We start from the raw sequence: 19,027 nt of genomic DNA on the forward strand, positions 1-19,027 counted from the left end.
CGTTGTTGGCGTGGTAAGCAAAAAAAAAACTCCCCATACGTGGGCCGATCCCGGAGATAGTGCAATGCCGGGCCGACCCGCGGCGGAGGTGAAGCAGACGTTAAGCACTCCCCATACGTGGGCCGATCCCGGAGATAGTGCAATGCCGGGCCGACCCGCCGCAGAGGTGAAGCAGACGTTAAGCAATCCCCATACAAGGGCCGATCCCGGAGATGGTGCAATGCCGGGCCGACCCGCCGCGGAGGTGAAGCAGGCGTTAAGCACTCCCCATAACGAGACATTTACTCAAAGATCCCGGTTGCCATAATTTATTTCGTGACCATTGTAATGATTGCCTCATGATCACTGTGGTACACGGCAAGTGATTGCGCTTTCACTGTGTTAATGTTCTTTCCGAAGGTTAGGTCGATGCACGATCGGTGACGAGTGGTGGTTACGGTGGCATCGGTGAAACACTTGAGGTCAAAGCGTTCAAACATGAAGGTAAGTATCCACGCCCGGTCGGGTCTGCTCACATCGACATTGATATCTCCCACGTTGACGATTGATTTTTTGTCGGCGGGCTTAATCTTCCCGAAGACGTGAACCATATATATGTTTTGATCGCAACACGTCCCACACACAGTCTCTTGTTCCACGTCTTCGGAGGAGATGCACCGCCGCAACGAATCCGCGGCTACTTCACGCTCTTGCGCAACGGGCATGCCGCCGATCGTGGCCAAGTGTCCCGCGAACCAAAGACGGTCACGCACGATTGGTGGATAGGTAGAATGACGTTTCATTATAGCTCGGCTAAATCAATCATGGCGCGCGCTCTAGTGCGCCGCACAGGTGGCCGCCGAAGAGCGGCAGACATCGCGGTATTGTGCAATGTCGGGAGAGAGAGGAGTACGTGGTGAGAAGTATACACAACTTGGGAAAGGGGCGCCGGCGGTGGAGGGGAGAATATATTGTTGGCCTATGGCCACGGAGACGAGATCCGCCGGAACCTATAGCCATAAACAGTTTCGCTGTAATAATGAGACTACATTGAATATTCTAGAGAAACTGAGAACACAACGTAGCTAGTTTTGATGCAACTTTCTTCGCAAACACACGGTCAAACCACGCGACGATACTTTGAAATTCGTTGCGTTGCACTGGAGTGTCGGAGCTGCGGTTTTCGCGCGAAATTCAATACTAGTAGGTTAGGTTCTATTGTTGAAATATATTCTTCTGCTATAGAAAGAACGTCAGTTTACTTTGAGAGGAGGCGTGGTGAGGTGGCCTTAATTAATGTGAGTAGAGCTGAGGGGCAAAGAATCGACTCAAAAACGAAAGATGAGCGAGGACATCGCCCAAAAGTTCTCGCGCCAGCTTGCCGTGATGTCATAGGTTTTGACAGTGCACGTTACTCGGGTGTGGTTAATCGTTCTTTTATTGGTAACAGAAGAGTAAATCTGATACTACAACGACCAATCGAGGACTCGGCCTAGCAAGTGTCGAGAACTTTCCGCGCGCTCCGGAAATTGTCCACATGCGACAAAATATAAAGCCCGTGACGTCACACTGGCGTTCCGCCGCTGAAGTTACGGTAGGAAATTGAAGAAAGGGAAAATGTGTCCCGGATTTTCTATGCTACAGCTACAACTATTCCCTGACAAATGAATGAAAACAGGCTTGACAGAATAGTTAAAGGTAACTACTAGTTGGTTTTAATTTATTAAGTCTTGCTACTTAGTGTTTCATTAAAGGCTACTTAACATTGCAACGATAAATTGCACCGTGAAAGTAGCCAAGTTTAAAACAGTGTAGCTGTAGACCTGACCCCGCGTGCACAGTTTTACGTTCGAGATGCGAAGTGATGTGTCACGAAAAGCTTTCAAAGAAAAATGTTTATGGCTTGAAAGAACGTAGGTTTGGGCATGTCGGTATTCCATAACTTTTAGGTTTTTAGCGCACGAAAAGGGACGAGAGACAGAGACAGAGGTGTCCGCTTCGCACCTCTGTCTCTCGTCCCTTTTCGTGCGCTAAAAACCTAAAAGTTATGTTTATGACACTGAAACCACTAATATGTACTATGTTTTGCCCCCTAAAGTAGAGATCAGTGACAGAAACTCGAAAGAAATAAACGCCTCCGTTATGCTCGCCGGAAATAACGCATAATCCGGCACGTATGTTGATAAACAAGCCATCGCTTCGGCACTACCTCCTAGATGAGGCGGCTTCCGCGGTGGGTTGCGAATCTCCGAGGTCTTGTATTTGCGTCCTAGCCGCTAACCACCCTGTCCACGCGTCGTCTGCTTGGGAGCTACATAAAGGTTGTCTGAATTCTAGGGTTTGACGAAAACTCGTCTGGCGAGGAAATAACATGGCTGAATAAACGTACACTCGCCAACTGAAAAAATTACAAAACACGGATTGACGTTTCGGCGCCCAATACGGGTGCCTTGTTCACAATGAGCGAATGCATGGTGGTCTTTATAATATATGCGTCGGAAGACGTAATGCGCTTTCGTACAACTCAGGGAGGGGTCCCCATGTCCGGTGTATCGTGTTAGTAGTAGATTGTATGCAGAATGATTCAAGGAGCAATCGGGATGATAATTTTTTCTCTCTTTCGATGATGGAAGCCGAATTCCAGTTAATACTGTGTCCAGTCTTTTCATGGTGCTCTGCCAGGGCGCTGGAGACCGTATGTCCTTTGGCTACATCATTGCGATGCTGCTGTAGCCTTCTTTTAAAGTTCCCCGTCTCGCCTACGTAGCACGCATGGCAGTCCTGGCAAAGAATTTTGTAGATGACGCCCGGGAATTTTTCTTTTTCGAGGCGGTCTTTCACTCGGACGAGTTGTTGTTTTAGCTTGCTTGAAGGGACGTGGCAGATTTGCACATCATAATCTTTGAAAATTCTTGATAATGACTCGCTTACGCCTCGTGCATAGGGGAGAGACGTCCGTTTTCTTGTTCTCATCGGCCTTACAGGGGGTTCAGCTGCACGCTTTTCTTCAGTCTTTATAATCTGGCCAGGGTAGCCATTGCTGACCAAATCCTGCGTCACCCTCTTCAACTCAGCTCTGCGTGCGTCAGTAGTCGAGCATAATCGGAATGCACGGGTGGACAATGTGGAGGCAACAGATCGTTTTTGTCCAAGGGGGTGGGCCGAATCAAAGTGGAGATATTTCCCTGTGTGTGTAGGCTTTCGGTAAACACTCGTGGAAAGGCCGGATGCAGTGCGCAAGACTTCAACGTCAAGGAAGGCCAAGCGACCATTAACTTCTTCAACGGTGAATTCTATTTCAGGTGTTCAGGTGTAGTTCAGGTGCTGCAGAAAAGGTACGACGTCTTCACGGCGGATAATAGAAAAACAGTCGTCGACATACCGCAGGAACAATTTTGGGGTGAGCTGAAACGTCGTGAGGGCTCTGTCTTCGAGGGCTTCCAAAGCAATGTTGGCACATGACACTGACACCGATGCTCCCATTGCCGTTCCAAAGACCTGCCTGTAGAATGAACCATTAAATGAAAAATATGTGTTGCGTAAGCGAAAATCCAAGAGGCGGCACACGTCGTCGACTACGAATGGGGTGCGCAAAGGCAGAGATGTGTCGTTTTGTAATGCTGTTCGGCAGCAGTCAACAGCATAATCCACAGGTATGCGTGTGAACATAGACTTGACGTCAAAGGAAACCATGACGTCTTCGCTCCCTAAAGTCACGTTCCTGACCTTGTCGACAAAATCTTTTTGTCGACAAATGGTTCATTCTACAGGCAGGTCTTTGGAACGGCAATGGGAGCATCGGTGTCAGTGTCATGTGCCAACATTGCTTTGGAAGCCCTCGAATACAGAGCCCTCACGACGTTTCAGCCCACCCCAAAATTGTTCCTGCGGTATGTCGACGACTGTTTTTCTATTATCCGCCGCGAAGACGTCGTACCTTTTCTGCAGCACTTGAACTCTTTCCAAGCACAATAGAAAGCACCGTTGAAGAAGTTAATGGTCGCTTGGCCTTCCTTGACGTTGAAGTCTTGCGCACTGCATCCGGCCTTTCCACGAGTGTTTACCGAAAGCCTACACACACAGGGAAATATCTCCACTTTGATTCGGCTCACCCCCTTGGACAAAAACGATCTGTTGCCTCCACATTGTCCACCCGTGCATTCCGATTATGCTCGACTACTGACGCACGCAGAGCTGAGTTGAAGAGGGTGACGCAGGATTTGGTCAGCAATGGCTACCCTGGCCAGATTATAAAGACTGAAGAAAAGCGTGCAGCTGAACCTCCTGTAAGGCCGATGAGAACAAGAAAACGGGCGTCTCTCCCCTATGCACGAGGCGTAAGCGAGTCATTATCAAGAATTTTCAAAGATTATGATGTACAAATCTGCCACGTCCCTTCAAGCAAGCTAAAACAACAACTCGTCCGAGTGAAAGACCGCCTCGAAAAAGAAAAATTCCCGGGCGTCATCTACAAAATTCCTTGCCAGGACTGCCATGCGTGCTACGTAGGCGAGACGGGGAACTTTAAAAGAAGGCTACAGCAGCATCGCAATGATGTAGCCAAAGGACACACGGTCTCCAGCGCCCTGGCAGAGCACCATGAAAAGACTGGACACAGTATTACCTGGAATTCGGCTTCCATCATCGAAAGAGAGAAAAAATTATCATCCCGATTTCTCCTTGAATCATTCTGCATACAATCTACTACTAACACGATACACCGGACACGGGGACCCCTCCCTGAGTTGTACGCAAGCGCATTACGTCTTCCGACGCATATGTAATAAAGACCACCATGCATTCGCTCATTGTGAACAAGGCACCCGTATTGGGCGCCGAAACGTCAATCCGTGTTTTGTAATTTTTTCAGTTGGCGAGTGTACGTTTAATCAGCCATAAAGGTTGTTTATAAGAAAATTGGACGATTACCAGCCCTGCAGCATTTCCAAAATAACTCAGCAGTATTTACTACTCATTTATACATAGCCAACTCAGCCAAAGTGAAAATCTCGTTGTAATGGGCCTTCAACCTCAATCTCACCGACCACACAGTCGCCGCCAGATGCGTCCGTGCACCCGCACTGCCCAGTGACGTGGTGACAGCCCCGTCCATTGGGACACCGGCATCGCAGCTTGCAGTCGGGCCCGTGGAACCCGTCGGGGCACCGGCGCTCGCAGAAGCTGCCCACCCATCCGGGCCCGCAGGTGCAGGATCCACTCATGGGGTCGCACACCGCGTTCGGCTCACACTCGCAGCGCCGGCTGCAGTTGCGTCCGTACTGGCCCTCGGGGCAGGCTTCAGCGCGGCAGAGGGAAACCGAAAAGTGTATGTAACAATGCGTTGGCGGGCTAGTTGGTGCGAATCCATGAATACTTTGTTTAGCGCAAAACAACAGACACAAGAACGACGACCCAGGTCAAGGCGCTACTCTCAACTGACATCATTTTATTGACATCATCGGATGTTGGTGGCTCCACCGCATGGTGCTCACTGCGCATGTTTCTCTAGTTTGAGCTGTCTATAAAGGAGCGGCGCAATAAAATGATGTCAGTTGAGAGTAGCGCCTTGTCACGGTCGTCTTTCTTGTGTCTGTTGTTTTGCGCTAAACAAAGTATTCGTGAATGTAACCTGTTAGGATGACACATTGGACTAGACGTGGTAACGACACACCGAAGGCCTGCACCACTTCAGATGAAGCTTTTGCTCGGAGCCTCCTATATATAAATACACGGAAAAGGAGAAAAAGTTCTCGACAACCACTGCACCGAATTCGGTTAGGCTTGTTACATTTAAGACCAGAAGTTAGAATTTAGTGATTGTTGGAAGCGGATTTTTTGTTATTTAAACCGTCGATATCTTTAATAAGAATTGTTGAAAATTGCAAGATTTGGAAAAAAGAAGCTGTCAAGTTTACAACTTCGTAATTCAGCAATGAAAAATTATTTGCATTTCATGAAAAGTGCGTTTAATAATACATCTAAAGCGTACAACATTTATATATCATACAAACCTGTGAAATGTATTCGTAATTTGTGAATATGACTTTGCAAAGCCATTGTATACACTGAAACAAATTAACTTGGGCTATAAATTATTATGCTAAATGAGTCTGCTATATATGCTTTAACAGATGCACTTCATAGATCTCAGATATCTGCTTTTGGCGCAGAGTTCCATATTTGTAAACTTTGGGCTTCTATTCTTTTCGAACTTACCAATTTGTTGCATTTTCTTTAAACTAGGGCCATAAATCTGAATTCCGCCTCCTATACAGTCACTATAGTGCAACTTTCTCTTTTAAATACTAGGAATTCTATTAATACTGGTCTAGGGGTTGTTTCATAAGAGTGATTCTTCGTTTTACATGTACAATATGCGCCATTGGAGTTTTGCCCGAGCTAGGCCGGTATTTTGTAGCGATGCCTTTTCCGATTCTATGCTTTTTCAGCCTTTTCGCGCTTGGTCAGTGGTCAGAGCGACGGCCTGCCCACATTATCAACGGGATCAAGCGACCGTGTGTGGTGGATGATAAGAATAGCATAGAATAAGGCATAAGGCATCGCTACAAAATAGCGGCCCTAGAGCTGGACAAGAAAAAGGTCACCATAGGATTAGCATATGTGCCGTGGTTCTTCTTAATTCGTGTCGTTGTCATTAGTGCTTCTGCTTGTAATAGTGGCCCTCGAATATTAGGCCGTAGCAGGCTCCTTGATCTGCTATGTGGTTGTGCAAAGAAGACCATTAACGAGTTTGTTTCCACATAATTCCCCCCCCCCCCCCCCTTGCCCCCATCATAATACATTTGAAGCTCAGATGTTCTTGTTTTACAGTTAGTCTTGGTTTTAACAAGTCATCTTGTCGGGCAAGTTGATTCATGATACGTAATATATAAAGGAGCGCAAAAGAGAAAGATGAAGCTCTTGCGGTATTCTCCATCTAGTCTGTGTCTTTAGTATATTTCTGTGGTCTACTAATTTTTTTTATCTTGGTTTTCTATCACATTTATAATTTAATGGGCTTATTTTTTACATGTGTGCAGATGACCTATCGACCACGAACTAGCCCGCCTCTCCCTGGTAACTATTTTTTCAGCCTCGTGTCATTTTATAACCCGCGACAGCAACAATGGCAGTCTACGATAACGCGAGATTCACAAAATGCCACTACATTAGGTGCCGTAAAAGAGGATGGCGGAGTATAAATCTCAATGGAGGGCAATTGAAGTTGAGCCTATTCATTGTTTCTTGTTTTCAATTTCAACTGTTTATCAATGTAGGGAACGCGCAGATTCTGGCCGTGTGCAAATGCATTTTCAGACGCGACCTGACCCCCGATAATGAGACATGCTCCTTGTATTGAAGAGAGCCTACAGATCAGGGGAGGTATTCTGCAAGAGTCCACCTAGTGGACATGTCCGTTTCGTCTGCTGCTGAAGCGCTGATTGACTGTGGCGCATGTCTGCTGCGGACGCGCAGCGTATCCCAGCCAATCAGAACTTCAACAGCAGACGAAACGGACATGTCTACTAGGTGGACTCTTCCAGAATACCTCCCCAGGTATCAATTCACTAAACACTGATACTTTCGGTGCAGTTTTATATTCGAGCAAGTTCCGTTTAGAATACAGCTGCCTGCAGTCTTACGCATGGTGCAGTGAGGTCCGTGCCAACCGGACGTGCAGGAGCACTGGCCCGTGACTCGATCGCACTCGGCGTTGTTGGCGCAGTGACACTTCTTGGAACAGTTGGCACCAAAAGTCCCCGGAACACAAGCTGCGTTGCAAGAATGCAGAGAGCAAGTTCGCTCTAAGCAACACGTGTCAAGGAGCAAGACCCTCCGCAGAAAACTTGTGTCCCCACGAATACGACAAGTTCGCGGAGCCTCGTTCACCAATTTACAATTTCTTATCTCTCCAAATTTAGACTACAAGATAAATTGCTCATACAAACATACAAACGGTGAGGTCCGTATGCAATAACTCTGCATATGCAATATGCAAGGACCGTACAAATATGTCAAGAGATCCACAGACTCCACAGGTCGTCACACCGTGATACTGAGGTGCAATAGGTACAGAGGACATGGCTGGAATCGTTTCAACGACATGGCAGACCAAGTAGATTGAGCACCTGCGGCTATCCTTTCTGTCGGATCTCCTCGCTCTCCACCAAGCACTGAAATCTAGCCTCCGAAGGGAGACGCGTGCCGGCTTCTTCACCCCGCGTCTGCTTTCTTCCCCGTAACTTTACCCGGGCGCAGGAGGTATCTATCCCGAAACTTCGAGGGCCTTTACGCTATCATTAATTAGTCTGTACTTGAGAATCGACGATAAAATGACCGAGACATGTGCCCTAAGTGCTCGGCTCGTGCAGCAACGTCACATGCTCGACACCTGCTTTGGATGTATCCACTTAGGTAGGAAAGCTCAGAATAACGCACGCTTCACATGACGCAGCGGATTCGATGACTCACTGTGTTCGCAGAGTACTCCTCTGTACCCTCGGGCACAGCGGCATTTCCCAGTTTTCTTGTGGCAGGTGCCTCCATTTCTGCAGTCGCATCGCTGTGGTTTTGCACAGCTTTCGCCCCGACAGGAAACTACGTGAAACATAGAAAAAAAATTGTTCGCAATAACTAACTTTCGTGATCTAGACGCGGGAATGTCACCTCGGCTGTTTCTCTCCGCCTTTCCAGATTCGGGAAATCACTTGGACTTCCTCGACATTTTCTTTTCTTTTTTTTCAAGAGCGAACACCGGCACCGATCACCGCTATTCAGAACAGCGCAAGTATACACGTACTATTGCGAGCAGTATGAGAGGGAACGCGTGGCAAGTAGCATCGAAACCGAGTTAGAACGATACGCGAGTGGCGCTGTGGAAAACAGAGGGAAGGGTGAGCATCTTCCGCTAACTGTTGGCACACCCACCGCGCCTGCGTTTGTTGAAAACGGCAGTTTACTGCATTTCACTGGCCGCTGATAGCTGATAAGACAGTTACGTGCACAGTAACTTACAGCGAGTCATTTTTCTTTTCAGTCGTGCTTTTTTTTTTTTTTGAGAGCGCAGCTTTTGACACCCGTGCCTGCGCTTAGCGTAAGGTATTTTCAAATATACCCCCATAGGACCTGTGTATATATTATGAAGCGCATCGTGTAACGCGTTCCAGACAGACGGACTGATTTCCCACGGAAGTAGCTTTCGAACGTTTATGTTTCAAAACAGTACCACTATTGGCCATGTTTCGGTGCAGAAAGTTATCAGTAACCGCGATATCAAACAGCTTTATTAATGTGCGCTGGCGATGCGAAGTTCCACACTTTGTATAAAGAGACGCATGGTGCGAGTGCCAACAGTTATTAGAAACAGCGTCCTCCTTTCCACTTTGTTTCCGACGGCGACCACCACGTGTCGCTCATAGCAGGATTCGAAGCTATCCGACAGGCTCTCCTGTGTTCCCGCTCATATCGCTCACGACAGTACGTGGTCTTTATCTGTTTTGCTACACCGTGGCCTCACACGTCACTGGCACAAAAAGCGATTCGTGCTCTACTAGTACAGTACTTGAAGTGCACCGGTTTCAGAGACCGCTTATATCGTCTCTGCGCATCCTTCCACGTGCACTCAGTGCTCACCCTCTTCCTCTTTCTATTCACCCTTTCCCTCACCCCCGGTGTAGGGTAGCACACCGGACGCTCATCTGGTTAACATCCCCGCCTTTCCTCTCCTTGCTCTCTCTCTCTCTCTCTCTCTCTTTCTTTGCTACAAGCTGTGCAATAAAGAAATGTATTTTTCATCTCGACACCTCAGCACCGGTGCGTCGCGGCGACGTCAGAGATATTGATTTGTTATCTTTTGTTTGTGTTGTTCTGGTGAAGTAAATCTATGCAGAACTTAGTCCCGCCTCCTTCATAATGCACTGTATTACCAGTAAACTATTCTACGGACCTGAGTTGATACTATCAAAATCAAAGACGCCACGGCAACCTTCTGGATGGGCACTTCAAGTCAGCGTCCGCCACCCGACTTTTCTTTCTAACTCACTAACACCTAGCCTCTTCCCACTGTAAGAGGTGCCGTTTGGCTCTTACTGAACCGCAATTTAATAAATACGGTTTAAGATAGCACTAATATTTAGAGTACTTTTAACAACGATATATATATACACACACACAGCCATGCACTTGCCTATGCTGCATTCCCCGGACCGCTTGCAGTCAGCAGCTGCCGGGGGGTCGCACTCTCCGATGATGGGATCGCAGCTGGAGCAGTTGTGGCATTTGTGGGCACACAGGGCGCCCCAGGTTCCCTTCGGGCAGCGGTGCTTGCACTTGGCGCCCGTGAAGCCCGCTCGGCACACGCACTCTCCGCTCTGCACACGAAGGTTGACGCGCGAGAAGTCGTTAGCGAAACACGCGTGAACGAATTGCTTCGCGTTTTTATTTATGTAAGTATTCTAAAGACCCGAGAGCACATCGCATAAAATGTGGGTGGTTGGGGTTGGAAGCTTGGGTGGTTGGAAGGGTTGGTTGATTAATTCGGGCACATTGTGCAAAGCGCCTCGAGCGGCCAGTCGCGCGGCAATATTGCGTGCGTTTGCGTGCTTCTTTCACGCTCGGAAAAAAACACCTTTATGTAGCACGTATTGAGCAACAGAAAGCTGTATTAGGAGTTTTTCATGTCGCTCTACATTTTTCTCATTGGCACTATTCATCTAAGTATTACATTTGAGAAGTTGACTAACTAATTAAGACTAATTATGTCATTAGGCGGAACGAAAAAAATGTTTGACTATCTCCAAGCGACGGCGAAAACATAACCTTGGTTCTGTCCAGCTACGTGGCATTCGCGTATTTTTAAACTCTGGCTAAAGTTAGCCGGGACATCATTTATAGCTAACCTATCTTGATCTGTATTGTTTACAGGGACCGAGTAAATTTATCTAAGTTAGATACTATCAACCGAAGCCATATGGTTCGAATTGCTGCAGTTGTATACATTTTATCCTTAGATCTGACAGAAACACGAGAGACGAACTTGGCTCTTCGTTTAATCTGCTATTTTTGTTAAATCTGTGTTTTTAAAATAATTTTTAATCTGGGTTATCTTCAGGCGTTTTCCCGCTTAGCATGCAGATGGCAAAGGTCACAGTAATATTAAAGAAAGGATATAAGAATGATCTTTCAAATTACCTCCTTGTATCAGTGCTTCCCGTTTTCTCAAAAGGCTTAAAGAATGTGATTTGAGCACGGCTTTGTCCATTTACTCATCAGATTAATATTATAAGTCTTGCGCAGTTTGGTTTTCCTAAAAATAGGTCCACTTAATTAACCCCGCTGACCCAGAAGAAATTTATATTACACAATTTTGAGGAAATTAAAATGATGCATGCAAATTTTCTTGATTTTTCCAAGGCCTTCGACCTTATCTGTCATAACGTTTTACCTAAACTCGATCATTACGGCATTCGAAGCCCAGCTCATTCTCTTATAACGTCCTACCTTCAACACAGGTTCGTAGCTACAGCCGGGGACCATTCTGAGTTGAAACCTGTAAAAACAGACTTCCCACAGGGGAGCATATTGGGTCCATATCTTTTCATGTTATACATCAATGAAATCGCCAATGTTGATGCTTCTGCAAAGTGTGTAATTTATGCAGGCGACACCAGCCTGGTTTTTGATGGTGACTCAGCTTCTGAAATGTCAAATCGAGCCAATGAAACGCTCACAAACATACACGCGCAGGCGACAAACAAATGCCTTAAGATTATTGCAGAAAAAAACAAAGGCAGTGCTGTTTCATACGGGTAACAAACAGTTTCAGCTATCCCCATTCATTTAAACGGTACTGAAATAGAAATAGTACGCTCTTTCAAATCACGGCCTATACTCATCGGAACATGTCATGGAATTTCCAAGTAAATAATTTAGTTAGCAAATTGTCTGGAGCAATAAGTACTACGCGTCGCCAGCTGCAATTATCTTCCTACACCCAGTGCCGTGCTTTTATATTATGCAATGCTTTATTTCTTTATTTCAGTACGGGATTCTTCCCTGGGGAACGACTTCAGCGGAGAATATGCATAAACTGACGGTATTGCAAAATAGAGCAATACGCCTGGTCTCCAAGGCCCCATATCTCTGCCACACCACTCCTTTGTTTGCAAAGCTTAAATTTACAAAATTGAATCCTTGTACACACATAGGCTTTGTAGCTTATGTAGAATTAGAAAAATTAAGAATGATAGCATACTAGCAAAGCTGGCATCCTTATACAGCAGCATATTTATTTTTGTAAATTACGTCAGCGAGAACCTTGGTATGTTAACACGAGCAGAACTAACTACGGCGAGTAAATGCTACAGGTTTGTTTGTAGGCATCGTTAAATCGAATACACAAGGAAAATGGTCCCAATGCATCTATTCTGCTTCTAAAAAATCTACGCGATATATTTGGGTGACGGCTTTTGCTGCCGTGATAAGCTCATGTTCTTTTTTTCTTCTTTTTTTCATCGCTATGCCTTTGTTTCTATTAAGATTGTGCGAAACGTTTCCACGATAACATTGTTTATTAATTTTGACCATGGTTGTTCTTTCTTTTAGTATGAAGGTTGTGCATTTTGTACAACGCCTGCTTTTGTTTCGCCGCTATGAAGCCGCCCTACGTACGTGGTGGCCTTGCCGGTTCCCCTCAAGCTCCTGCTTGCAGCTTTCGGCATAGGAATCCTCGCAGCTTTATTGTTGCAGAATAAGCTCAATTCAATTTAAAAAGTACGCCTTGTAACAAGCCTTCTCCGAGAAGAATAAGAGGGGAGTGTATAGCACTTGACTGGCGACCATACTAGAATCTGTTAACCTTTTACCGACGTAAGCGTCCTTAAGGAAGTAGCAGCTTGCCTTCCCGAAAAAGAAAAAAAAAACTAATATGGCTCGTACCACGGGGTCGCACCGCACGGTGTTGGCACGGTCGCACTTGCACACCCTGGCGCAGCTCGGTCCGTGCGTGAAGGGCGCGCACGGGAGGTTGCAGAATCGGCCGTGGCTGGCGGGAGGACACTCGCAGTAGCCGAAACGTCGGTGACAGCGGCCGCTCGGGCAGTCTTCGGGACACAGGCGTTCGCACCTGTCACCGAAACGTCCTGCGTGTACGCAGAATGAAAGTTCAAGAAAATTAAAGTAAAGACAAATGACGTGGCATTTTAGGTGCACGTTGCTGCTGTTGAGGTATATGCGGTAAGTAATAAGACAGGAACAGTTTATCGAGGTTCGTGATTGGCTGTAGCGTATACGTGCAGCCGACGAAATCAGACAGCATGTATATGTACGAACATTTCGCCAAAGGGATCCGGTTTAGTAATCTAGTAATCTACACGCTCCATGCAGATTTGTTAAATAAAACCGATCGGACTCTCACTCAGCCAGGCGCACCGACAAGCAAATTTGATCCCCAAACCAATATATGACCATCTTCTGACCGGCCACGCACTATAATTGCAGCATCGCCCAAAACGCGAAGGAGTGACATAAAAGTGGACGCAGTAAGATTCGCATAGTTTCGTTTGGTATTGCAGTTGTAGTAAGCATGCGCCAGTGTAGGAGAGCACTGAGCTCTCCAGAAGAAGAAAACCTTAATCTCGACTCTAGCCATTATGCCTTCTGCTGTGGAGGTGGCGCTCCCTAGCGGTGAACAAAAATTGAGAGGCACTGCTTCTTCCTTGTGTTTGCAACCCTGCATTTCATTTCTTAATCCGTGGCCTTCGTTTAAGTTCTCTCAGCTCGGCGCTGGCTTAGCGGTGCGTCGTCAGCCAATCACAGCTCTCTAGGTACGCCCTGTTTTTGCTGTTGTTCATATCACCGGCCGAAGCCTAAAATTATGCGCAGTGAATCTTTGCACACAGTTTCGTGCTGTATTGGCCCCGTGCGCGGCCATTGGCGGCGCTGCGAACGGCGCTCCGGTGACATTAGCCGGAGATCGCCTTTGTCGTCTGCTACGATTCTGCTGAAACACCTACCATCAAGTGTTGACTCGTGCACTTGATTGCATGCTTACGCAGCACAGCACTCTCCAATTACTACCTATACTTTTGTTTGTAGTGTTAGTTTCACAAGTGCCAGCGTAAGGAGGACAACAAACGCCGTATATTGAATGTATCTTCCATATAACCACCAGATGTAGTAGACCAGTGGCCACTGCATTGATCTGCTAAGCTCGAGGTCGCTGTATCAACCACGGTAGCGGTAGCGGTTGATAGCGGCCGCATTTTGATGCGGGCGAAGTGCAAAAGCGCCCGTGTAGAAAAAACGCCGGTGTAGCCAGGTGCTCACGCATTATACGACCCAAGGTAGTCACAATTCTTCCGGATGCATCTACTGCGGCGTATATACAGGGTGTCCCACATAACTTGAGCTAAGAAATTAAACATGAAAGGCGCGTCGGAAGCGAATTGAACCGAACGCATGCCACTCGCAATAGCCTATGGTAACTCAGACAATTTCTTTTGTTTTCCCCGTAACTCACTAATTAATTAGGTTTATTTACCCAACCTTTTTTAATTATTGGCTGAGGACACGAAGTATGATACACAGATTTGTAGAGCACCTTCAGAAAACACCGACTGAGTTGTTTTCTGTACGATACATCTCACGTAGTCCTTTTTTCGGGGTTGCAAGCAAGGCTCGCGAAATATGAAGAAAGCCAGGCGACGGAGCGCTTGCGCAGTGGTATCGTGCTGCTCTCAAGCGTGCGTCCAGTGAACAAGGTGTGTGTGCGTGTATATATATATATATATATATACATATATTTCTAGGTTGATGACACGCGTACTTACTTCATTCCCTGAAGAAGACCGTATAGGAAATAAAGTATTTTTTTTCGTACGTGTGTCCTAAACCTACAAACCTACAACAACCCGTTCAACTACCGGATCCCGGCAGACTCTCACTTTGTATATATATATGTATATATACACATACATACAAGCATACATACATACATACATCGAAGTGTTTGCTCATGAAACCCTGCACGATGTTCAGTTTTGATTTAGTATAGCGTCAAGTTGTAAGTAATGGTGTTACTTGTATAGGATGTATATATCACCAAACATCATTTTTGTTTGTTTGTTTGTTTGTTATTACGCGCGCTAAAGTTATAATTCACCCAGCATTCTGGCAATTCCGTCCAACTGGTTTGCGATCGCGTACATTCATGGTTGCTGAAGCAAGACAGCTGCCGGTCCCCTATTTTCACCCGCTTTAAAGAACATGTTATCAAGTTTTACTCGTGACACACTTGCTCGTAAGCCATTTCGCGCAACATTACTGCTATGAGATTTCTCTGACCTCTCACGCCGACGCTGGTAAGCGAGATTCAAGATCGTTTGGTATAGCATGGGCACGAACATTTCACCAACGTGGAAAAAAGGCAAACACGAGAGAAACAGAGAAAACGAGGAGTTAAGAGAAAGAAGGTCACGGGCTCACCGAAAGGGCACACGTCGTTACAACGATGCTTGCCATTTGCGTTCGGTGTGCAGCTGCATCGGCCTGTCTTGTGATTGCACACGGCGGAGGCGTTGCAGAGGCACTTCTCTTTGCAGTCGGCACCGAACATACCCTGCAATACCGGACGGCCTGGGTTGCGACTCAGGGCCAAGGAAGCGCGGTCATGCGACCATACAAACGTAATCGAAGCTAAGCCGCGTACCAGGCCATGAATGCCATTGTACGTTTTCTGAATAATATAGAATTGGACATGCGATTGTAATAAGCGTTTCCGGTTATACCTCTTTTTCCCTGCATCATCATCATCTTGTTCAGTTTTGCCCTCGCTGTTCGTTTCCCTCCCTCAACCCCAACGCTGAGTAGCAGGATAGAACACTAACGCAGGCCGGCCTGGCATCCTTTCTGTTATAATGAATCGCTCGCTATCTCTGAACGAAGTTCAGTGTTGTTGCGAAATGCGGGTCACTGTCTTGATTGGGACCATTGTGCACTAGCACCGTGTACTTAAACATTGCATGCCCATAATCGTGGTCCAGTAATATTTTCAGTTGTCCGCTTCCATCATCCAGAGATGAGAGACTGTAAAATGCCGAGCGACGAGCCGGATCATCCTTTATGCGCAAAAAGTTTGACGCCGCTCTCGCTTAAAAGAAAAAGAAAGAATGTACGGGGCTCTCAAAATAACTACGTTAAAGTGAGTTCTTATTTTGAGCGCAGTTTCTTTTTTCACAATAAATTAGGCGTTACGAAGTACGCTTATTTTTTCAAGTAGTTATGTCCGGGTATACAAGTATACTGAGGTGCAATTATACGGTTATTTAATTTGAGTAGGTATTTTTAATACCGATATTCAGAGATGCTCGGATTTGTCTTCGTGATGATCAGTTACTTTTCCTCGTTTGAAAAAAAGGTGGTAATGAACTCGCTGACAGTGAAGCAAGATCGGCCTCCCCTTCCTCTGATGAAGTACGAATTGCCTACTCGCGACCTGACACCAACTCCATGATCAAGGCACTCATGCAGGACCTTACGAAGGCTTACAGAGCCCACTCTGATAACATCCACAGACGTCTACGTATGATCGACCCAGACGGTAAATTCTGTTTGCCCCCGAAGCTTACACGGAGCAAAACATCATTGCTACACAGGATTCGGCTCGGCGTTGCTTTCACCCGTCGCTACGCACACCTCATCGGCCAATCGAACAGCCCTGATTGTGTACACTGCCAGATGCCTGAAACACTGCAACACGTACTGTGCGACTGCCCAGCATATATGCTGGAGCGAAGGACGTTGGACAGTTTCCTAGCCAGCGTTGGCAGACAACTACTGTCGGAGGAAGCTATCCTCGGCCCATGGCCTGACACTGCAATTTCGATGCGTGCAACAAAACTATTGTTGAAGTTCCTGCAGGACACCAAGCTCGACGAGCGGCTCTAGCGAGGCAACTGTCTCATGTATACATAAGCACTCACCACTTCTCTTATCATCATCATCCATCCCAATACTTTCACTCCCCTTCCCTCTTCCCCAGTGCAGAGTAGCAGACTAGAGCGCACTAGCTCAGGTCGACCTCTCTGTCTTTCCTATCAATAAATTCTATTCTTCTTGAAAAAAAGGAAAGGTGGGGGAGGCAGGTGGAAGTGTGAGAGAAATGAAGGAAGGGAATGGCAAGGAGGTCGACACGAGGCACGCCCGGTTTGCTACCCCACACAGAGGGAAGGGGTACAAATGGTAAAAAAAAATGAAGACCGTAAGGACTCGCGGGTGTTGCTGCGGTTCTTAGTGAGGTAGCAAATGTACATCGGAGCGAACGTGCATGGTAATCCACATAACAAGTTCCAGCGATCAGTAGTGCGTTTTTAGCGTCGACGAATCTTGCTACAACTGGCGCCGAAAACGAGCTTAATCGCACATTACCTGGGGACACTTCGCGTCGCAAAATTCTCCGACGTATCCCGGCTGACAGCGACACATCTTGGCGGCAGAATCGCACGTTCCGTGTTTGCAGGCACGACATGGGTGCTCGCATTTCTCGCCGAATAGTCCCTCCGCACATTCTGAAAACGAGAACGCGGGAGGATGCAATAAGTTAATGTAAAACAATGCAATCGAAAAGCCGTTTTAAGTAATAACGCTTTTTCACGTAAACGCGAGAAGTTATACGCAAGAAGTTCCGGAAGACTTACGGGCGAGCTTGCACGTCCTGCCGTCTTCGGCTAGCTGCAGTCCAGCTGGACACGTGCATCGGAAGGAGCCGTCCAAGTTTTGGCAGCGATGTTCACAACGGCCCGGCTCTTCGAGACACTCGTCGATGTCTCCGTTTGAAAAAAAAAATATTATTAGAAAAACACTAAGGCGTGATACAATAAGAGATATCTTGTTATAACTCTTAGCAACCATTTTAACAGCCGAGAATACCTGAATAGACAAAAGTTATTTGACGGCAAGTCACTTGCGGCGTCATGGTTATGCACGGTCACTGGCGTTAGCAGTTGCGTTCTCTGTATGTAGAAGCAATCTTCCGCGTTTTCGGACGCATGCTTCGACTGAGACATGTCAACGAACAATAGTATAATGCTAAATCCAGATACATGAAATGCTCCTTTTCTATTACGCATCAACATCGTTTAGACGGCGAGGCGATCTCAACATGCTCCGAACAAAGACGTTGATGAAACAGTTTGAGCAATGCGACACTTAGCATATCGTTAGAGTGAACGTTTCTACAATTGTTGATGCTGTTTTATTTGCCTCTCAACATTGCTGATTGTTGTGACAATTTTCCAGTGCGTGAAAGGACGCCTGGAAGATAAACATCCATATCATGTGTTAGTTAATTAATTTACTTTAGTTCGCTTAGCCTATTTGAAGCATCGCCAGTGAAACGTACTAGCACTGTTTCGCTTTTACGGGCGGATAGCGGTGTCGAAGTAGCTGATTAAAATATTCATTAAGCAACTCAAGAATTCATTGTTTTGTGATTTACTTTAGGGTACATGTTGTATTTGCAAAACTGAGCCAAGCAAAAGTGACACCCCCTTGTCTGCTTAACAGAAATCATTATTCTAGCACCACTTGCGTGATAGCCGTCCCCAAAACGAGATAAATATGCGTCGACGTTGCAGTTAACATCGTCCCAAACTGCTATGCAGAGTAATACTTTAGATAAGCCGGTAACTGGAACGAAAATACTATGTACGAGATTTCTTTATGGATTGATACCTCGAAAATAGCGTTAGTCATATAATCTCTGTTAAGCAGGCGTCTCTTCACCACAACTCGGCCTCGATTTCGCAATTTTTTCCGACATGCGTCATAATAAACAAAAAGTTAATTACTATATCTCTCTAATAAGCTACCTGTATACCTTGAGATTCATCGTACATGTGATGTCCGCCTCTTCATAGCCACCCCAGTAGACCAACTGGCGTTATCACGCGCACTTGATGCGACTAAAGAAAATGTCTAAACTAAGAGAAATACGGCGGTGTAAGCGTGCAAGTGTGCGCAAGCGAAAGGTTATAGACTAAATAGGAAAAGA

General features: G+C 46.4%; 1 protein-coding gene across 2 annotated transcripts in view; it reads right to left on the reverse strand.

Moving 5' to 3' along the window:
• The window catches only part of LOC135899790 (multiple epidermal growth factor-like domains protein 6), a 60,591-nt gene that overhangs the window by 26,246 nt on the left and 15,318 nt on the right, over positions 1-19,027 (reverse strand). For both annotated transcript variants that reach the window (XM_065429121.2, XM_065429122.2), the window contains exons 8-15: positions 17,673-17,801; positions 17,404-17,543; positions 15,463-15,595; positions 12,916-13,118; positions 10,166-10,349; positions 8,452-8,577; positions 7,623-7,751; positions 5,021-5,275 (exon numbers count right to left, since the gene is read on the reverse strand). In XM_065429121.2, the coding sequence (XP_065285193.2) occupies positions 5,021-5,275; positions 7,623-7,751; positions 8,452-8,577; positions 10,166-10,349; positions 12,916-13,118; positions 15,463-15,595; positions 17,404-17,543; positions 17,673-17,801 (1,299 nt within the window). The remainder of the gene's footprint in view (positions 1-5,020; positions 5,276-7,622; positions 7,752-8,451; positions 8,578-10,165; positions 10,350-12,915; positions 13,119-15,462; positions 15,596-17,403; positions 17,544-17,672; positions 17,802-19,027) is intronic.

The sequence above is a fragment of the Dermacentor albipictus genome, chromosome 2, assembly GCF_038994185.2.
Source record: "Dermacentor albipictus isolate Rhodes 1998 colony chromosome 2, USDA_Dalb.pri_finalv2, whole genome shotgun sequence".
In the NCBI taxonomy this organism is placed as follows: domain Eukaryota; kingdom Metazoa; phylum Arthropoda; class Arachnida; order Ixodida; family Ixodidae; genus Dermacentor; species Dermacentor albipictus.